This window comes from Marmota marmota, unplaced genomic scaffold (assembly GCF_001458135.2).
Source record: "Marmota marmota marmota unplaced genomic scaffold, marMar, whole genome shotgun sequence".
In the NCBI taxonomy this organism is placed as follows: domain Eukaryota; kingdom Metazoa; phylum Chordata; class Mammalia; order Rodentia; family Sciuridae; genus Marmota; species Marmota marmota.
In genome coordinates, this window is record NW_026000164.1 from 312,501 (window position 1) to 331,945 (window position 19,445).

A 19,445-nucleotide genomic window follows, 5' to 3' on the forward strand; every position below is an offset into this window, starting at 1 on the left:
CAGTTATTGTCCCCAGGTCCTTCTCTCTCTGCTTCCTGGCTTCAGGAGCTGAGCAGCTTTCTTCCACACCCACTTCCACCCGGGTGCTCTGCCCCACCTCAGACTCAGAGCAAGGGAGCCGTCAGCCAGGGCCTGAACCTCTGAAGCTACAAGCCAAATTAGATCTTTCCTCCTCAGGTGCTTGTCACAGAGGGGAAGAGCTGACTGACACCTGCAGTACCCACTCACAGCCCTCAGTCTCAATTAGCACGAACGAGGAACCCTGGGCAGAAACAGCATTAGCTGCAGCAGCCGCCGCAGCAGAGTAGACCTCTGTTCCATGAGGAGAGCAGACCAAACCCACCTATCACTCTGCCCGCAGATGGGTGTGACAGCACCAAGGAATCCAGGAACAGCTGTCCGTGTGCAAATGCCCAGCACCAGAGGCCCACGCAAGTCACCTGGGCTTCCCCTGATAAGACGCCTGGGCCAGGTGTTGGGGACGGATGAAATGCGACAGGACTGGATGGTGGGGGTGGGGGGTGTTCAGGGAGAAGAGGGAGAAGGGCCTAGAAGGTGAGGGGCAAGCCCCTGGTTCTCCAGGACTCCAGCAGTAATGGGGAGCCCGTGACTTGTTAGAGCGCACACAAAGGCTCGTCCATCACTGAACTGTTGGCGGTTTTCATGGGCAGCGTGTGGGGCTTTAGGATGAGATAACCAGATTCCAGGCAGAAGCTGGGCACCTGTGCCACCTCACAGTCAATGACTGTCACACACACAGCGAGCCAAAGGACCAGGCACAAAGCGAGCACCTTCTATGATTAAGTTTATGATGCAAAGGTAAAAAGTCTAAAACTTGAGAAACGATTCCAAGACGTCAGACATGAGGTTCCCCGGGAAGGGATCCCTCATGAGGGAGGCACGAGGGGCCGTCTGGGCTGCTGGCTGCATTCCACCCCTCTCCCTGTGCACGGAGAGATGGAATACTCACAAATACCCTCATATATGACATGCAAATGTTTTTTTTTTGTATGTCATATATAATGTCTATCCTTTTATGTATATTACTAATAAAATGTTTTAAAATATTGTTTTCCAGAATTTTAAAAAGATAAGCTGAGGTTGAGCAGTGTGGTCAGACATTACACCCACATCAAACAGCAATGCCATTTTAATTCCACAAAAACAATCTGTACATTCTCACCCAAAGACTACCTACCATATTTCCTATTCGGATCAGCTGTACTTGGCCTGACCCTAAACTCTGCCTTCAGTATGACTTCCCAGGGTCCACAGCTCTCCCTGTGCATACCTCCTGGCTGTGGTCTAGTGTGCCCACCACACTGCTACCATCTTGATTCAGAAATCCCCAAACACTAAATGCCAGGGAGGTTATAAAGCAACGACGCCCTGCAGATTTTTAGACTCCATGACAGAGACTGTGCCAGTGCAGAATAGCATGGTCCTCTTCATCTGAATGCAAGAATCGTAGCTGCCCCCAAAGCCACCTGTGTCTATGACCCATCACAGCCTCATGGTTAATATCAGAAAATATAAAAGGAAATTCAGAGTCTATTACTCCAAAGAGAAATTTAGAAAAGAGCACAGACCAGCAAGGGAGAAATGAATAACAAAATTGAAAAGGACACATTCTCATCTGGTGACTCCCTTTGGAGGTAAAATTGCCTTAAACACTTTTAATTTGATTTCTGAAACATCAGTTGTGCCTAACGGGTGATAATTAGGCTGCACACAGAACGAGCAGCCTTGATGCTCAGGATGGCCACGAGACCCTTCCAGACCCGAGGGACCCACGGGGTCTTGCACGCTCACCAGGCCCTTCTCCCTGAGCTAAGAGGAGGCCCATGTGGGCTGGGACACAGCCCCACAGAGAGGCTGAGTCCAGTGAGTTCAGAAGGGACAAGGAAAAGCAGAGAGTGAGACCTGAGTTTCCAGAATTCACGACTGGGAACTGGAGTGTTTGGAAAAAAACAATTGTTTGAAGTGCGTATGACAATTTCTAAGTCGGCCAAAATGGAGGCAGTGTTGGGTGGGAAGCCAGGCGCCCTGGGCGTCACCAAGGCAGTGTACAGAGTTCCCAAAGTGCCACTGCTCTTCCTGGGACTCGCCCCATGTGGAGACTGAACACAGCGCTTCCTCAGGTGGATGCTGCCCTGCCCTTCATCATGTCCTGGTCAGCGGGTCAGTGTTCCAGTTATCTGCCCAATTCATAGGGGTGTCATCCTTAAAGGAAAAGGGACAGTCAAGCATGTCCCTGAATGCCCCCTGCTGTCCCCCCACACCTTTCTTGCCAAGGTAAGAAAGCAATGAGAGAAGTCCCATCCAGAATGCCCATCGCACATCATCCTGGTGGACACTGGCTTTCCGTCACCAGTGCCTGGAGTCAGAGCAGGGCAGTGTTGTTGTAGGAAGATGCCGGGTGGCGCCGCTGCCTTATCCACCCCCTCCCTGTGGTAGCTGGTAGGGATCAGAGCCCCAGGGAGAAGAGTGCTCGCCTAGGTGGCTGCCCCCAGGCAGTGTCACCAGGGACAGGAGGCGCTACCTTCTGGTCAGGCACTGGAGCACGGCAGGACTGCATGTGGCAGAAGCACACTTGTCCTGCCAATGCCCCTGGGCTTTCTGGCAAAGCATCTGTCCAGGCCGTCACCACTGGACCTTCCCTACAAACATTTTTCAATAAACCCTGCATCTTCTGTCCCCTCTCTGGGCGTCCTCTTGGTCTCTCAGCCACCCGCCTCACTGCCCGGGGCTGTGAGCGTCCTTACAGGTTTCCTGTCCAGCCTTCCGTGTTTTCCTCCTGCCCACAATGCTGTGGTCTCCTAATCTAAGCTTCAGGAGAACACTCAGCATTTCCACATTTCTCCCAGGACTTGGCGTGCGTCCTCAGCCCCCACAGGGGGGCCACTGACCTTGGACTGACAGGTAGTACTGGTGGCTATCCGAGGATGCTCTGAATAGTGGGGAGTTTGAGAACCCTCTGGGGCTGGTGGCAGGTCAAAGGATCTGAGACCTTCTCTGCCAGCCACAATTTTGAACGCCAGAAGCCACCAGCACTGCAGGAGATGGACAGGCAAAGTCTGGGACGGGAGGAGGCCAAGGGACACCACCAGCCGGTGCTCTCCCTGAGCCCGGGCATGCGCTCCTGGACAGCAGTCTGCAGTAGTGAGGACCACCGTGGACGCCGCGGAACCAAAGGGGTAAACAGGGCTCCGCAGTGGGTGTAACAGAAAAATAAAGAAAACCCCCCCTTCAAAGCCTGCTGGGATACGGAGATCCACCTGAGCCCCAGCCTGGTGCTGGCCTCTAGCTCCTCACTGTCCCTGACCACTGGTGTCAGCATGCAAAGACAGAGCGGCCCACAATGACTTTATTCTCTATTTATGACAGTGGAGATGCTGCCGGGGCTGCTCTGCTGCACAGAGAGGGTGGGAGCTGCCCACTCCCTGCACAGCGGAGAAGCACCAGGGCTCAGGGAGGGTCCTGGAGCGGCTTCTTGGGCCTGCGTTACTCTAGTCACCTCCCTGTCACCGCACACCATCTCTGTGCAGGAGCTCCCCCAGCCACTGCGTCCCACTTCTGAGTGACACTGGTGTGAGCTCGGGGCAGCCAGTGACACGGACACGTGTGGGTGCTCTGGGAGGGTGGTAGAAACTGCACGTGACATACACCCCTGTGTGCTACGTCCCAAAGGGAGTGACGTATCCTGAACCACTCCAGTTAACATAGAACACAACTCTGTGCAGAGCAGTGGGAGAAATGTGTCCCCAGGTCCAGGGGAGCTGAATTTCCTTCACAGTAACTTAAATATGCACTTGTCAAAGTCCCCTGCTGGGTTGTATCAGCAGCAGCACAATCACAAACCCCAACAGGTATAGGTGAGAGGAATCCTCCCCCGATTCCTCCCATTGAGATCCCAACCACTGAGCCTATTTTCTCCTGCTCATGGTGTGGTGTCCCAAGTCCCCACGTCCCAGAGGTCTCTGGCATATTCGTGGGCTCACTCGCAAAGGACAACATGATGCTCAGTTTTGCAGAACTGCTGCTGGAACCTCTCGGTGTTAGGCAGGTTTTTATGGCACTTCATATATAAATGCCCAGATTGCTCCTCTTTCTTTTCTTTTTTTTTTTTTTAACGACTTTCCCATCATTTTTAAACTAAAAGCTTAATTGAGATAAAATTTACATATCATATATTTTGCCCTTTTACCATGTGCAACTGTTTTTTTTTTTTTTAAATACCAGCAAATGTGCATCCATGACCACTATTGAATTCCACCATATTTCATCACCTAGAAAGGACATTTCATGTTCCACGGCACTTTTCCCAGGCCCTGGAAGCTGCCCATCTTCCTTGTTTCTGTGTGCATTTGGCGGTGCTCAAATCATCCACCGTGTGGCCTTTGGGACCCGGAGTCTTTCACTGAGCCTAATGTTGTCAAGGTTTTCCAAGCCCAGCGTGCAGCCCTCTGTTCTTCTCCAGGCTGAGGAAGGGTCTGGTGTACAATGGACCACGCCTACTTGTTCATCTGCCAGGTGGTGGACATTTGGGTTGATTCCACCTTATGACAACCATGAATCATGCTGTTACGAGGCTCACACACAAGCTTCTGTATAAATACGTTTCTGATTTTCTTGGTATTTATCTAGAAGTAGAAACACTGCATGATATGGTAGTTTAATTCCAAACTAATTTCCACAATCTCTATTCCCACCAGTAATGTAAAAAGGTCCCAGTTTCTCCGTATCCTCGTCAACACTTATTATTTTCCTTTTTGTTCTTTGCTTTTTGTCTTTATATCCATGTTGGCGAGGTGATATTCCACTGTGGCTTGATCGTCATTTCCCCAATGTTCAATGGTGCTGAGAATCTTTTCAAGTACTCCTTGGCCACTTGTCTTTCTTTGGAGAGACTTATATTTTATGACTTATCAACATTTTGCCTGAATTTAAGTTGAATTATATATTTGCATTTCTGTTTTAAGTTATGATTTCTTTATATGTTCTAGATACAACTTTTGCTGGTTGTGAATATTTTGTCACATTCTGTGAGGGTCTTTCCACTTGCTTGATGATGTCCTTTGACACACTAAAAGCTAAGTATGACAAAATCTAATTTATCTATTTGTTCTTTGGTTGCTTGCACTTTGCCTAGTATAAGGTCACAAATACTTATTACTATGTTTTACCTTTAGAAATTCATAGATTTAGCTTTTATATTTAGGTATCAGATCCGCATGGTATGAGGTTAGTGTTCAACTTTACTCTTTGGTGTGTGAAAATTCGGTTGTGTCAGCACAATTTGTGGAAGACTATTCTGTCTCCTTGCATGGCCTTGGAACCTTTGCCAAAAATCAGCTGACTGTGGATGTGTGGAACTACTTAAGAATTCTCAATTCTAATCCATGGGTCTATATATCTGTTCAGATGCTAGCATGACATATTTATTAATCACTGTAATTTTATAGGAAGTTTTAAAATCAGGAGATCAAGTCTTCTAATTATTCTTTTAAAACTTTTTTTGGTCATTCTGATTCCCATGCATTTTGTAAGACTTTTACAATTAATTAGCAATTTCTTTAATAAAGGCAGTTGGGATTGAAATGAGCCTGCAGATCAATATGGCCATGTTAACAAGGTCACATCTTTCAACCCATTTACAAGGGATGACCTCCATTTACTCAAGTCTTTTGTTCAATGGCCTATTTTTATCAGTACATTGTAGTTATACATAATATCGGGGTTCATCTGCGCACAACCATAGAAGCATGGAATATAATTTGCTCCAATTCAGTACTTACTCTTTCCCTCCCCTCTTCCCATTACTGTACTGGGTTTTCTTCTATTTATTTAATTTTTTAAAATCACTGAGGGTATCCACATGTGGACAGAGGATAGCTTGCTCAGCTTCACTCCTGCCTCCCCGACCCTCAGCCTCCCCTTGACCTCCTCGGGCTCTCAGTTTTTCGCAGTTTGGGTGTTTTCACTATACAAGCCTCATTCCTAACAAACGAACATACCATTCCTCTTCTTGTTCTTTTTGAAACTATTACAAGTGGAATGTGTCTGAGATCTCCTTGTGGATTGCCATTGTGAGTGCACAGAGCTACAGTGATCTGGTGCACTGGTCTTCTACGTCCATCCTGCTGGACTCGTTCATCATTTACAAGGAGCATCACGGTTGGTTGGTGGATTCCTCAGTTTTCCTAGGTACAGTCCAGGTCTTCTATGGACGGAGTTCCGCACCTCTCTTTCCTGTCTGGGTGCCTGTCTTCTGCCCTCTCCCCTGACCGCCCTGGCTGGAAGCTGCAGTGGAATGGGAAATGGGTCAGGCAGGGAACACTGCTGTCTGGCCTAGGGGCACTGATTTCAGATTTATGACCCTTAAGGACCCCGTGGGTCCACGGATGTGGTTTTCAGGGTGAGACTGCTTCTTTCCTCACCGTTGAGCATCTCATCATGAAAGGGCTTCGCCACATGTTCCTCCCATGTCTGTGGAGATGACCGTGTCTGTTCTGTCCTCTATTCTGTCCTCTGGGCTTATTTACGTTGACTGATTTTCACGTGCTGACCCAAATTTTCTTTCCTGGGATGCATCCCACTTGGTGGTGGTGCATAACCTTTCCTCTGGGTTGCTGGGTTCTGTCCACTGCTATTTTGACCAGGATTTTCCTGTCTGTTCTCCTAAGGACACTGGTCACTGGTTTCCTTTGCTTGTGATGTGGTGATCTAGTTTGGTGCCAGCATGCCCGTCGTCTTTCCTCATTTAAATTCAAGGGTATTGGTTGTATCATATGCAATATGAATGCATCATAATTTGCCTACGTGTTTTGTATCCATCAAAAATCTTCCTCACGCTGCAGAGTCTACTTCTTTTTCTATCTTGAAGTCTGACATCTGTGTGGTCTGTTTATGGAGGACTGGGGCTTCCACCTTTTGCTCCACACAGGCAGCCATGATGACTGAGAGCGGAGAAAGCAGACTCGCGTTCACCTGTGACCATGGGTTTTCCTGTGACAGCTCCTGCATGGTAATCTCACAGACGAAGGCTACTCTAGAGACGGCCACCGCCCTCTGGTTACCAGCTCTGGACACCCCATGAGGCCCCCCTCCTGTCCTGCCTTCTCCATGAAGCTTCTCCTGAGGACCTCTGTCCTGACACCTGCAGGGCCTCTGCTGGCACCACTGGGTGGAGCATGGGGAGACACAGGTGCTGCAAATTTCAGTGTCTTCTTCCCAGAGAGATTTCTGACTGGGGCTTTTACCTCGTCAGGGGCACCTAATAAGTACTTTGCCCTTAATTCACACTCAGTCTATGTTGTTTTAGCGATTTTTAAAATTCATCCTTGATATAGTGTTGAGAGCCACAGCCGAAGGGGCCCCAGCAAACTTCCAGCTGCCAGCAAACTTCCAGCTGCCGGCTGATGATGGGCTCACAGCGGCCCCAGCAACATCTAGCTGATTGGCTCCTCTGCGGTGATGCTCATTGGGCTGTTTCCCTGCCCTTTCAGACCACGGAGCTGCTCATTGGGGGACTTTTTTGGCTCCGCCCATGTGACCCAGCCAATCGGCCTCAAGAGCAGGAGGATTGTGGGAGGTGGAGAGAAGCTGGTGGGGGAGAGAGAGGCTTGTGGAAAGCCGGTGGTGGCAGTTGAGGCTCTGAGGGTTTTTCCTGAGAGGCTGTTTTGTTTGGCGTGTGTGGTTCTAAAAATAAAGTTAGTTTCTTTTGACAAGTGGCTCCTGATTGTGCCCAGCCAGACTGCGGCAATATAGTACAGAGGAATTACAAGACACACATAAAATCATTGTATTTACAGTGCCACTGTCTTTAGGTTCATCAACAGTGAACACGCAATTGTGCATTTAAATTCATGCCACGCATCGCTACCCAGTCAACTGTAGAAACAGATTAAAAGCATATAACACGGATCGTTGTCACCGCACCGTAGTATCACCCGGCACAGTCAGAATCTGGGGGAGTTCATGACAGGATGGGTCGTCGCGTAGAGAGCACCACAGGGTAAAGCTCGCTCCCGGCCCTTGCTAGTGACCTGTGCCGAGAGGGAGTTCAGGTACCTGGTGTCAGCAGGATGACCGAGGTGACGATCAGGGAGCAGATGACCAGAATGACCAGCAGAGCGATGGCGATGCCTTTCCAGTTCCTCTGAGGAGGGTTACTCCCCACCAGCTCCTGAAACAACCGCAGAAGGAGAAGGACTCAGCGAGCAGAATGGGAAGTACACGAGCCAAACCAGCCTCTCCCCGAATCCCACAACCAGAGGCCACCGCAGGGCGCAGCTTCCCGCCCGCGGGCGGCTCCAGCTCTGTTCTGGGCCTCTCTGTCTGTGGTGGCAGAAGAGACCAGGGCCGTCCCTCCACTCGCCAGGGTGACACTTGGTCTCAACAAGAATCTGGTGTGATCCAGTCCAAGCCTCTGTGAAGCCCCCCCCCCGCCGCTCCTCCAGCAAAGGACTGCAGGTGGGTGGCACTACCACCAGCCGGTCCACCTCCAAGTCCGACCCCTGGGACGGAGCTTTCCGGCTCCAAGCCTTCTCTGCTCTTCCCCTTTCTTTCCATCTGTGTCGTGAACTTCTGTGAACCTTAAATATTTAGCTAACACATCCTTGATGCTGATTTTCATCAACATCTGCCCATTTCTCATTACTGTAAGCCTTTTCTTCTGTCACCTCACACAGGCCTCAGATCCCCTGGTCTGGCCTCCCTGACCCCTCTCCAGTCTGCAGTCCTCCCCATGGATCCACATGAGCACTGCAGCAGGGACTGAGGGCAGGAGAGGAGGAGTCTGAGACGTGGCCAAAGGCACCCAAGGGTGAGCAGACCTCGGACCTCCATCAGGGATCAGAGCTGGCTTCACCTTCAGGTGTGAGTGGTCATGAATTCAGAGTTCCAAAGAGGAGTCTTGAGAGGCAGGGGGAGCATCATTAGGAATTAATCACGATAGCTATATTGGTAATCAATGATAAGAGCGTGATAGTTACATATTAATAATTAATTATAAAAGAGCAAATTATACAGGAATGTCAGGACAAAGAATCACATGGCAAATGGCACTTGGGCCTGTGTTTAGATCGGAGAATATCTCCCTGATCGTATCCATAATTACAACTCACAATAACCAAGCCAAGAGGCAGTGGGATGGAGGCAGTCTCCAAGAGTAGACGATGCAAAGCTTAAATATATCTTCATTGGTGACTGGAAGCTCATCAGACTATCTTAAACCACACCAATCAAAATAAAGGTAATCCTCACTCAATCACAGGCCTTCTTCTGCCCAGACACCCCCACAATATGATGCACAGGTCAATGTTGGAATCGTCACAGGCGATAATACACAGAGTGGGGCTAGAAAGACGACAGGAGACAATGAACACGCCACATGAAGAGAGACTGAAGGAAGGGTTCCGTCTCGAATACTAAGACTAGAGGTCACCATGCATTGAAGGTCCACCTGAACCCAAGACACGGACTACTGAAGACAAAGAGGAGGAAGACTATTCTGTGTAGCCTCCGAAGGGAAGGCAGAGTTAGAACCAAAGGAAATTTCTCGGAGGCAGAAGGAAACATCAGACCATTAGCACCACCTAACAACAGGAGGGGCTGCTTCCGGAGGAACCAGACAGGGTGGAAGGAGCTCTCCCAGGGTCCTGGGGGGCAGTCCTGCAGGGAGAAGTGCAGGGGCTGAGCTCAACAGGCTCCCAGGGCTAAGTCCTGCAGACACTCAGAGGGTGGAGACAGACCACACCTCGGAAGTCGCTACTGGTGGTGGAGGGATAAGGGTCAGACACTTCCCGGACAAGGACAGAGAGCCTGCTTCCTGCCTCTCACTGGACCAGGAAGAGGCTCTGCACCGAGAACCTTTCAGCAAGATGCACCGTGAGGTGGGCAGGCAGGCACCGAGGGGTTCTGGGTCAATGCGCTGCTGGGCTCCTGAGCACAGAGGCACTAGATGCTCTTGCAGGTAGTATTCCTGCATTTTTTTAGGAGGCTATTTTACCCAAGGGGATGAAGACATTCTCACTAAATTCCTTTTTCATTTGGCAAATTTTACTTTCAGAGTGCAGGTCATGTTCTTTACTATACAAACGACTCTGTGCCAACAGCAATGGAGAGAAAAGGTGGTGGACAGCCTTCCCCTTCTCCAAGCTCTTTCTACTACAGGTCTACGTGCACATTCAATTTCTACACGGGTGTGACCAGAACTCAGTGTGGTCTTGCAGTTAGAGTTCAGGTTAAAACACTTTTCTGAACATGTAATTTGTCCCTCAAAATTCCGTCCTCATCTTAATTTAAGAGTTGAACTCCCAAACAGATGAGTAGAGCTTACCCTCCTTCCCGTGAGGGACAAAATGAGTTGATAAATTATTCCCCGGCACACCGAGTTCTGGTGGCACGGTTTTCAGGGGAATTACACATATTACTTCTCAGCCTACACAGTGGTAGAAAGGAGTCCACAGCACATTTCCTCTTCTTTTTGGCACCACATATGCATTGGAGGTCCAGAAAAATTGAAAAGCATATTTATGCTTAATCAGTTGTGCAAAGAAGAACAAATCTTGCATCCACCCACCCATCCACCCGTCTGTACATCCACATTTGCTTATCCACCTCCATCATTCATCTGTCCAATCCAACTGTCCATTACACATCTGTCTAGGGCTTACTCTCCCAGGCCCTGTTCTGTGAACCTTTGATACAGAAGTGAATAAAACAGATAAGGACACAGTTATCAACCCGAGTCACATGACTTTCATCTTTTCCATTCCTTTGAGGATAAACAACAAACAGAATAAATCCATTGGGAGAAGCAGGAGGAGGGGTCCTGTAAGGTCAGGAAGAGCTCCTGATGAAGTGGGCCGGGAGCAGAACTGAAGGACGCACACAGGGCTGACAATGGAGAACAGACAACCCAGGTGGAGAGCGCGGCAGGTGCCCAGTCCCCAAGATGACCCGTGCTTCAGCTGGAGGACAGCAAGTATCCAGGGCCAGCTGGGCAGGCCTGAGGGCCGTGTGCAGGCCTCTGGTCACCTCTGCGTGGAGGTCTGCACGCAGCAGCTTGGGAGCCTGGCTCCTATCTCTGAGAGGAGCAGGGCGCTGCTGTGCCAGACCCAGGAGGTCAGCTGGGGCCAACGAGGAGACAGTGGCCGAGATGCGTCCCCGGGTTAGTGGTGTGTGGTAGAGCAGCTGGGTCCAGCACGTTACAGAACAGTGAACCAACAGGGCCGCTCCAAACAGGCCGCAGCACCAGTGTTCAAGGTCCCAAGGCAGTGAAGCTTGGCACCTGGTGCGCGGGGACCGCGTGCTGCACTGATGAAGGAACGGGTGAAGGTCTCCACCAGAGGCAGCTCCTGGCTGGAGTGTCTGGAGGAAAAGCAACTGATGGATGCAGACAACCAAGGGTAAACACAAGCCCAGGTGCATTAACTGCCTCAGCAGCCAGGATCTTAAAACCACAGCGTAGACGGACACACCCAGTGAACCCCGTCCCCTGACGTCGCTGTTGCTCACACTTACTTTAACTCAGGCAGAAAGGAAACAAACAAGGCACTAACAACAAACCAGGCATTTTCCTAAGTTGTTTGTTCTAAAGGAAAAATTTATCTTTGGAGAATGTTGCTGTCTTATAATTTGCGACTGCAGCTTGATGCTGTGGCTGTGGTTGTGCATCTGAAGAGGAAGAAGCACAGAGTCTCGTAATGAAGCAGACCACAGCGCCCCGTGTGCTGACCAAGAGGCTCTTTCCTCCACAGCCCCAGCCCGCGGAGCCCAGGCATTTACGGCTGGCACAGGCCCGTGCACCCTCCCGTGTGACCCACCTCTCTTGGCCCCAGGGTCACCTCTGTCTTGAAATTCTCCTCTATCATGTCATCTCTAAGATGAGAAGAACTGATTCCACTTAAGACTGTCAGGTAGAGACAGATGATCTTAAAAGTGCGAAAATGAGGGCTGCAGGGGGCGAAGGGTAGGGTGGGGAGGCCCCAGGGGGGGCCATCGTGAGGGTTTGACACAAGCAAGCTTGAGAGCACGTGGTGACTCAGACATCACAGAGGCAGCAGAGAGCGCTTCACCGTTTATGGACATGATCACAAGATAACGTGCAGCAGTCCTTGACATAAAACTCGGGAACTACCCAAAGTGCACTAAATTCCCACCCCTCATAAAGAAGGTAAAGGGTCCAGACTGCTCACTCTCCTTCCGCCCACTGCCTAACGCACCAAGCTGTCAACTTCATCAGGCCTCAACTCTGCACCTGTGTCCCTGCAGTACAGGACCCCTCAGATGCTCCGAGTGCACATACGTGACATGTCCGTCTCATGTGGTGAGACGACCATGTCACACAGCTGCAAGGACAGAAGGAGCAGCACCCAGCAGGGGTAAGAGTGACAATCTCACAGTGAATCATGCAGCTCCATGGTGGAAGGTGCAGCGGGGGAGCTGTGGACACGGGAGGGCGGTGGGGGACAGCAGGCCGCAGTGACAGCATGGCCCAGCCTTGCCTGCCCCGAGGGGACAGCTGGCAATTTCACATTTTACTTCCCTTAGCTAAAGGCAGAGGGTCAACCAGATGGCCCTCTCACCGGGGCAGGAGGAAGTGCATTAGAGTCTTTTTCTTGAAATAATCCATCTTTATAGTCAATCCCCACCTCTGTCAGGCGAATTGACAAGACTAGAAGGCTGACCCGAGCTTCCAAAAGAGAAACGGCTGTTCCTCGGATACAGCTAGACGCAAGGTTGGGCAATTGATGCTTTTCTTAAAATTCAGGTGTGCTACATCAGTAGCTGGTTGGGCTTTGCAAGGGGAGCTGGTCGTGAAGGCAGGAGCCCCTCTAGCTGCAGGGGGCAGGTGCTGACTCCATGTCCAATCGTGCATCACATCTGCTCATCTGGAACAGTCTCCACGCTGCAAGAGTCTCCTGTGACCGGGACAGTCACACTGTTTCTTTTTCTTTTATTTTTTTTGATAGCAGGGATTGAACCCAGGGGCACTTTGTCACTGAGCCACATCCACAGCCCCTTTTATTTTCTGAGACAGAGTCTCGCCAAGTTGCCTAAGGCCATGCTGAGTTGCTGAGGCTGGATTTGAACTTGTGATCCTCCTGCCTCAGCCTCCTGAGCTGCACCGTGTCTCCGGGGTGCCTTTGCCCTGACCCCCTCGCTCTTCCTCCTCCCTGTCTGTAGTGAAGCCCACCAAGCAGGTTCCCCCTGGTCTCCCCCACCCATTCTGTTCAGGCCTATGGATTCATCTGGGCTCCACTCCTCTTTTCTCTTTAAGTTTGGACACTTCTCAAGTTGACAGTTGGAGGTGTCTGGCTCTACCTTGGTGCCCGAGGGCAGAACCCTTTGAAACCGTATCCAGCACTTCTGTTGAGGCTGCTGCCAACTCTCCACCTGCAGCCTAGCCAGACTGTGTTCAGAGAACGAGCTCCTGCTCTGTCAATCATTCCAGAAAAAACAAAACCAGGCAAATCCCTGACTCCAAGATCCGCTAAAATCTCTTCTTAATTATTTTTACTCCAAAATTCCAACAGCAGGGTTCAAATTATTTTAGGATCCACTGCTTAACTGACGGTCTGAGAGACTCTCTTAGGAAATTCATTCCAGATGATAACTACTCTTAGCTGCAAAGCCTTGTCTCCCTGGGATCTCTTTTGATAGTTTGTAAGGTATCAGGTTGTTCCTCAAATCCCCAGTGCAATAGCACTGTGACCCGATCCCCGCAGAAGGCTCACAACATACCATGCCTGGGAGATGCTCCGAAATCCTGCTATCAAGGAGAGTGGTGAAAGAAACACCGAGCACCACACCTTCCCCACTGCCGGGTCAGCTTGGGAGGTCTCAGCCTCCATGGGCAACAGCTGCCTCTCACTCCCTGAACCACAGGCTATGGGGACAGCTCTCTCTACTGGGCGTTTCTGGGAACAAGTTCCACACATCACTCTCCACACTCAAAAACCCCAGGTTGAAGGCGTGAGAGGAAGGAGGGGGCTGAGGCGCAGCGGGGAAGTGGGCGAGGAGCAAGGACGCAGGGCGCTCTGGCTCTCCCCCTGCTGCCTGCCTTTCCTTCTGTGCTGCGCGGCTTTCCCTTGGTCCATGGCACACTGCTGCCGCCTCACGAGATACTCTCTGCCTGCTGTACTCAAACGGGTTTGAGTTGATTTTGGAAACTTGGGAGTCAGATGCTGGAGACACTGCAAGGAAAGAGGCCCACCACCCGGCATCTGCCAGCCCCAGGCTCACCCAGGATGTGGCAGAATGTGACGAAGTCTGCACTTGAAGATCCGGTAAAAATGACAACTCCTCCCCTGGTTTGTAGTTCTGAAAAAACTAACTTATAATTTGGTGTGTAATTTGCTTTGGACAGACTGGCTACTGCAGCAATTTGCAGCTACCTTTCCAGAGGACCCCCCAAGTGGAGCTTAGCAACACCTTCTAGACCCTCAAGAATCTGCTGGTCTGTCCACCAGCCCAGTGGGACGCCCACACCTCTGGGACTGGAGGGGCCGTCCAAGCAGAGGGGACGGCCGGTGCCCCGATGATGTGACAGAATGACCAGGAGATAAGCTGTTCCCCAGGCATTTGCTGCTTTAGAAAATAAATTATGCAAAGAGAAATTGGCCATATTTTTGGCTGACAGCTGGCCTAGCCTGAGTGTCGCTAGGTGGGACCATGGTAAAGAGCTGCAGGTCTAGCATCCTCCAGCTCAACAGAAAGGCAAAGGAAGCAGAGGAGTGATTAGCCATCAGCACCCTTAGCACCTCATCTGCACCTGCAACCTGTGGCCGCACCTGTCACCTCACATAATCTCAGGTTCTGGGTCGAACGCTGAAAGGAGGTGGGTGAAGAAATGGGCGAAATTACAGTGTGAGTTGGAGGTTCCCATGAACCCAGGCAGCTACACAGCTGACGGGTGGGAGGCATTGCTTCTGGAAAGGGGGTGTCAGGTGCAGGAGCTTGGGGTGGTGGCTGCAGCTGCTCCTCTACCTGGCCGGGGCTGCAGGGGGTTTCTGGCAGGGGCATCTGTGACATGGCTTTTCTGCTCTTAGTGTTTGACTATAATACTTTCCATAGTCAAGGTTAACCAAGGTGCTGCAAACCAGCCTCATGACATGAGCACTGGCCAGACTGGTGGCCTGCAGAGACACTTCCTGTGCTGATGGCCCCCAGGAGAGAGGCGTGTGTGCCAACCTGATGGATGGTGGGGACAGTGGAAGGTGACGCTGGGGGCCTTGCGGTGGGAGCAGGAAGACGGCGTGCTGAGTTTCTCTGGGGGCAGTCAAAGGCTCTCCTAGGAAGCCAGGGGTTGGAGGGAGACCGCTGGGCAGGTTTCTCATGCAGAGGCCGCTCAGGGAGCAGGCTGAGCCTGGGCTGGGTACACCTGGACTAGACGGCCAGGTGAGGTGCTGGGACATGAGCCTGGAGCAACAGACACCGACAGGCAGCCTCAGGGACAATGTCACCTGCCCCGTGTTACATCCAAGGCACAATGGAAGCCAGTGGAGCCTTCTGTGAACTGCCTCCGAAACTTCTGGAAGAAATCAGTCATCAGTTACATATTTTGCTTGTTGACATCAGAAAAGAACACAGGAAAAGGCCAGGATTTCTCCACATGCTTTAATATGTGCCAAACTCAGACCAAGGTGGAATCAAACACCTAAAGTCTAACCGTCCACACCACAACTGTAAAAGTGATGAGAGAAAATGAATGACAGCAACCTGCCGGCAGGACCTCCCTTCACACGGCTTCATTCTGTTGTCTAAATGTATTTTCTTCCTAATATTTATTCACCGTGAAAAGCTCTGACATAAATTCCTTTTATGTACCATGGCCCATTTGCTATAAGTAGAAGGTAGCAACAAATGACAAAATCAATGGTGCGTCTACCTCAGGACGGCGAAACGGCTTCCTCACACTGAATTCCCATATTCAGGAGGACAACCAATGGCTTAAAGATGGCAAGAACAAGTTCTAAACAGCGTTTAGCAACTGACACGTGTCCCTCAACGGTCATGCGGGGAACCTGCTGGACGCGCCAGCTCGCTCACTTCCTCTTCTTTACCCAGCTCTCCCCTTTCCCACGGGGACTAACTGCACGACAGACCATTAGCCAGAGGAGCTCAGGACACACCAGAGAGATGCCCAGCCCTGCAGGTCCCGCCTCATGCAGATGGACATGGGACTCTGAGGTGACCACCCCTGACGGGGGACTGGAGGGAAAGGGTGGGCCCGGCAGAGCCTGGCGGCGATTCCCAGGAAAACATGACTGGTTCGGGGTCATTTCTCCCCTCTCCCTCCCTCCTCTCTCTCCTCTCTTGCCCTCGGCCTCTGCTTCTCTCCCGACACCTCTCCCACTCTTCCTCCCACGTAGTCAACACCCGTGAATCCACGACTCAAAGGAGGCGTCCTCCTCTCTGGGGCCAGGAACACAAAAGCAGTCTCTGCGCAGACAAGCACCCGTCAAAATGGGCCAAGAGACTCGAATATCCAGAGAGTATTTAACTCTGTCACTGAGGGGGTGTCGCTTGGCAGATCAGAAGACGGGGCACTTTGACCAGAAAACGCACATGGTCTCCTGAACAGCCGTCACAGTGCGGGTGGGCAGCTCAGGACGCAAGGGGGGAGGAATGAAGAAATGCGGGGAAGGGGATTTAACATGCACCAGAGAGAACCGGGAGGACGCACCCGAGCCAGGGCAGACCGCAGCAGCAAGGCCAGCGACCACCCAGAAGGCTGGAGGAAGAGAGGGAGAGGCCTGCAGCCAGCCTTCCAGCCAGGGCACACGCTCAGCTGCGACAACCCCTGTGACCGCCACACCCCGCTGCAGAAGGGAGACCGTAGCCGTGGGAAGGGCCGGCAGGAGGTGGTGGCCTCCGTAACACAGCAATGGATGTGGCTCACATTCAAATGCTGACTGGTGAGACTGTTAAAAGGCATTCCGCACATCAAGAAGCCAACTCTGAGATGGCTGCAAGCTGCGCATGTCAGGAGCTCCAGGGGGAGGGTCTTGGTCACCGGCATCCACACAGTTACTTTCCTACTGTGGCCGGCTTACGCTATTTTACGACTCGATGTTGTTATTGCAGTTTTCAAAAGCTCCAGGACGCCTTTCTTGTTGTTGTGGGTAAAACATATTATTTTTTAAAAAACCACAGTCTAGGGAGTTTTGAGGACCCGAGGCACACGCCTTAACCACGGCATGTACTTCACAGGAGGGAACACTGAAATCTTTGACACTGACATCTGTATCCCATGTAGGCAATTGTAGGAGCCTGCAGGAAGGCACACGGAGACTAGTTTTCTAGAGGTGGACCTCTGAGCAGAGGTCAAGGTGGGCCAGGCTGGAGCATGATCAGAGCCGGCGTGCCATTAGGTCCTGCGTGAAACCCAAAGGCTTCTGGACAAACAAGGGACATTGCTGTGGGCCCCAGGGTAGGAGGAGGAAGCTCACTGACATGACCAGGCAATTTGAAATAATTTCATGTATTTCTCAAAATGGTGCTTTGGAGGCAGCCCTGGAATCCCCAGATGCGTGTGGAGAAGGTGGAGCTGTGGGACCTCTAAGATCTGCTGAACCGGAGCCTCTGGGGCTGGGGGAAGGTCCTGCGCCACAGTGTGCTCAGCTGGTGTCTGTAAGAAGTGCAGGACGAAGCCTCCGCCACAGGAACGCCCTGCTCACCCCACACCTGCCTCGGGACTGACTTCAATGGGATGCCCGCGGATGCCCAAGCAGGGCTGCTGCTGGGTGATGGGGACCGGTGCTCAGGATCAGGTGTCCAAGGCCACCTGTGCCTTTGTCAGACACCTGTCCCTCCCAGGCTTTGTTTTCTCAGGAGAAAGGCTCTCTGGGGAGCTGTGCTGGGAGCTCACCCTTTACCCCCCACCCCTTCCCTTAATTCATCTGCTCCTTCTGTGCCTCGTTCCACGTCCCAGGAGGCCAAGCCCTGACCTCTACACTCTGCATTCCTGTAGCCGGGGCTCCAGTGGGCAGATGGTCAGCACTGGGAGTTGATGGGCAAAAGAGAAGTCCAGAGGTCTCTTTGCCGGGATCCCCAGGCCCTGCCTGTCTTCTGCCAGGGGGTGCCCCACCCACAACCACAGCACCTGCAGGCCACACTTCCATGGCCTCCGCCTGCCCAGAGGACAGTCATGCCACGGCCACGGCCATCCGCTCAGGCTCAGCCGAGGCCTGGCCTCAGTTCCAGGTCGTCCTACTCTGCAGGGCCTCATGACTCTCATTGGCCTAATCTGCCCACATCTCTGTGAATAGCCTTTCAGGAGGGGCTGGGTCCAATCAGGTCTCCTGAGTGACCCTGATGGGTGCAGGGCCCTGGGGTGTGACCTTGCACCTGCAGGGAGGGGTGCAGCCCTTACTACCTGCTCTATACCACCAGCCTGGCCTCTTGTCAGTTAAACAGGAGGTCCCTGCAGAAGAGGGCCACGCTGCCAGCAGGTCGGTAGGCACTTCCTTCCCTTGGGCCACAACAGCACCTCCTATGAATGCTTATTGACTGATTAGAATGAGTTTTCTTTAATACCTTAACATGCCCAGCCAAGAGGACTAGTGTCCATGGCAGTTTTGTTGTGCAATTGTGTGTGTGTTGTGCAGAATGTATTTGTTTAGAATGGTGTACCTGATGCACTTTATGTGACCATCCCAACTGGAAGTTCTCGGGTCTAAACTGATGTGTCCACGGCTGCAGGACGCTGTGATGCCCTCGTCTTCCCTACACAGCTGCACACGCCACAGCCACAACCTTGCTGGGAGCAGTGACACACCATCAAAGCCCCCGGTCCACACTTGAAAACACAGTCACCAAGTGCAAGGGGAACGCAGGTCTCCTCCTCAGAGCTTCACGCTCCGGGGGCTCCAGCTCCCCCACGCTGGTCAGTGCAGCCCACCAGTCCCCTCACTGTGGCTGTGCGAGGCAGGCCTCAGTGCTCAAACCATCCACAGCTGTGGTGCACAAGGGCTCTTTTGAATGTAGAGCCCTGGAGTCCTATAATCAACTCAGTAAGACGAGGAAAAGACAAAATGCTCAATTTGTAATAAACTGTATCGTGCCACAGTGTTGTGCCAAACTCCGGCCTCAAGTACCGTCTACTGGCTAACGTTTTGCTGGACGCACAGCTGAAGTGAGAGGACAGCTCTGGGGACGGTCTTGGCAAGACACACGGGAAGTCAACCCTTTCCTAATAATCCTGCACTCGAGGTATTCTATGGTAGCAGGCAGGCAGATCTACTGAGGCTCTGAAGTTTCTTACAGCAAATCATCCTTTAGTGCTGCAACTTCAAACATATCGCCAATCGGTTTAGATATTCAAAAATAGAAGCTTTTTTTTTTCAAATTAATCTATAAAGAAAAGAGGAGACAGAGAGGTACGTTATTAAGGTCACTGCACCCCTGCATGTACTGACCAGCTACAAGCCCAG

General features: G+C 51.6%; 1 protein-coding gene across 6 annotated transcripts in view; it reads right to left on the reverse strand.

The window, feature by feature from the left end:
• Dpp6 (dipeptidyl peptidase like 6) overlaps nucleotides 1-19,445 on the reverse strand; it is an 847,324-nt gene that overhangs the window by 310,029 nt on the left and 517,850 nt on the right. For all 6 annotated transcript variants that reach the window (XM_048786655.1, XM_048786657.1, XM_048786656.1 and 3 more), the window contains exon 2: nucleotides 8,074-8,188. In XM_048786655.1, coding sequence (XP_048642612.1) covers nucleotides 8,074-8,188 — 115 coding nt within the window. The remainder of the gene's footprint in view (nucleotides 1-8,073; nucleotides 8,189-19,445) is intronic.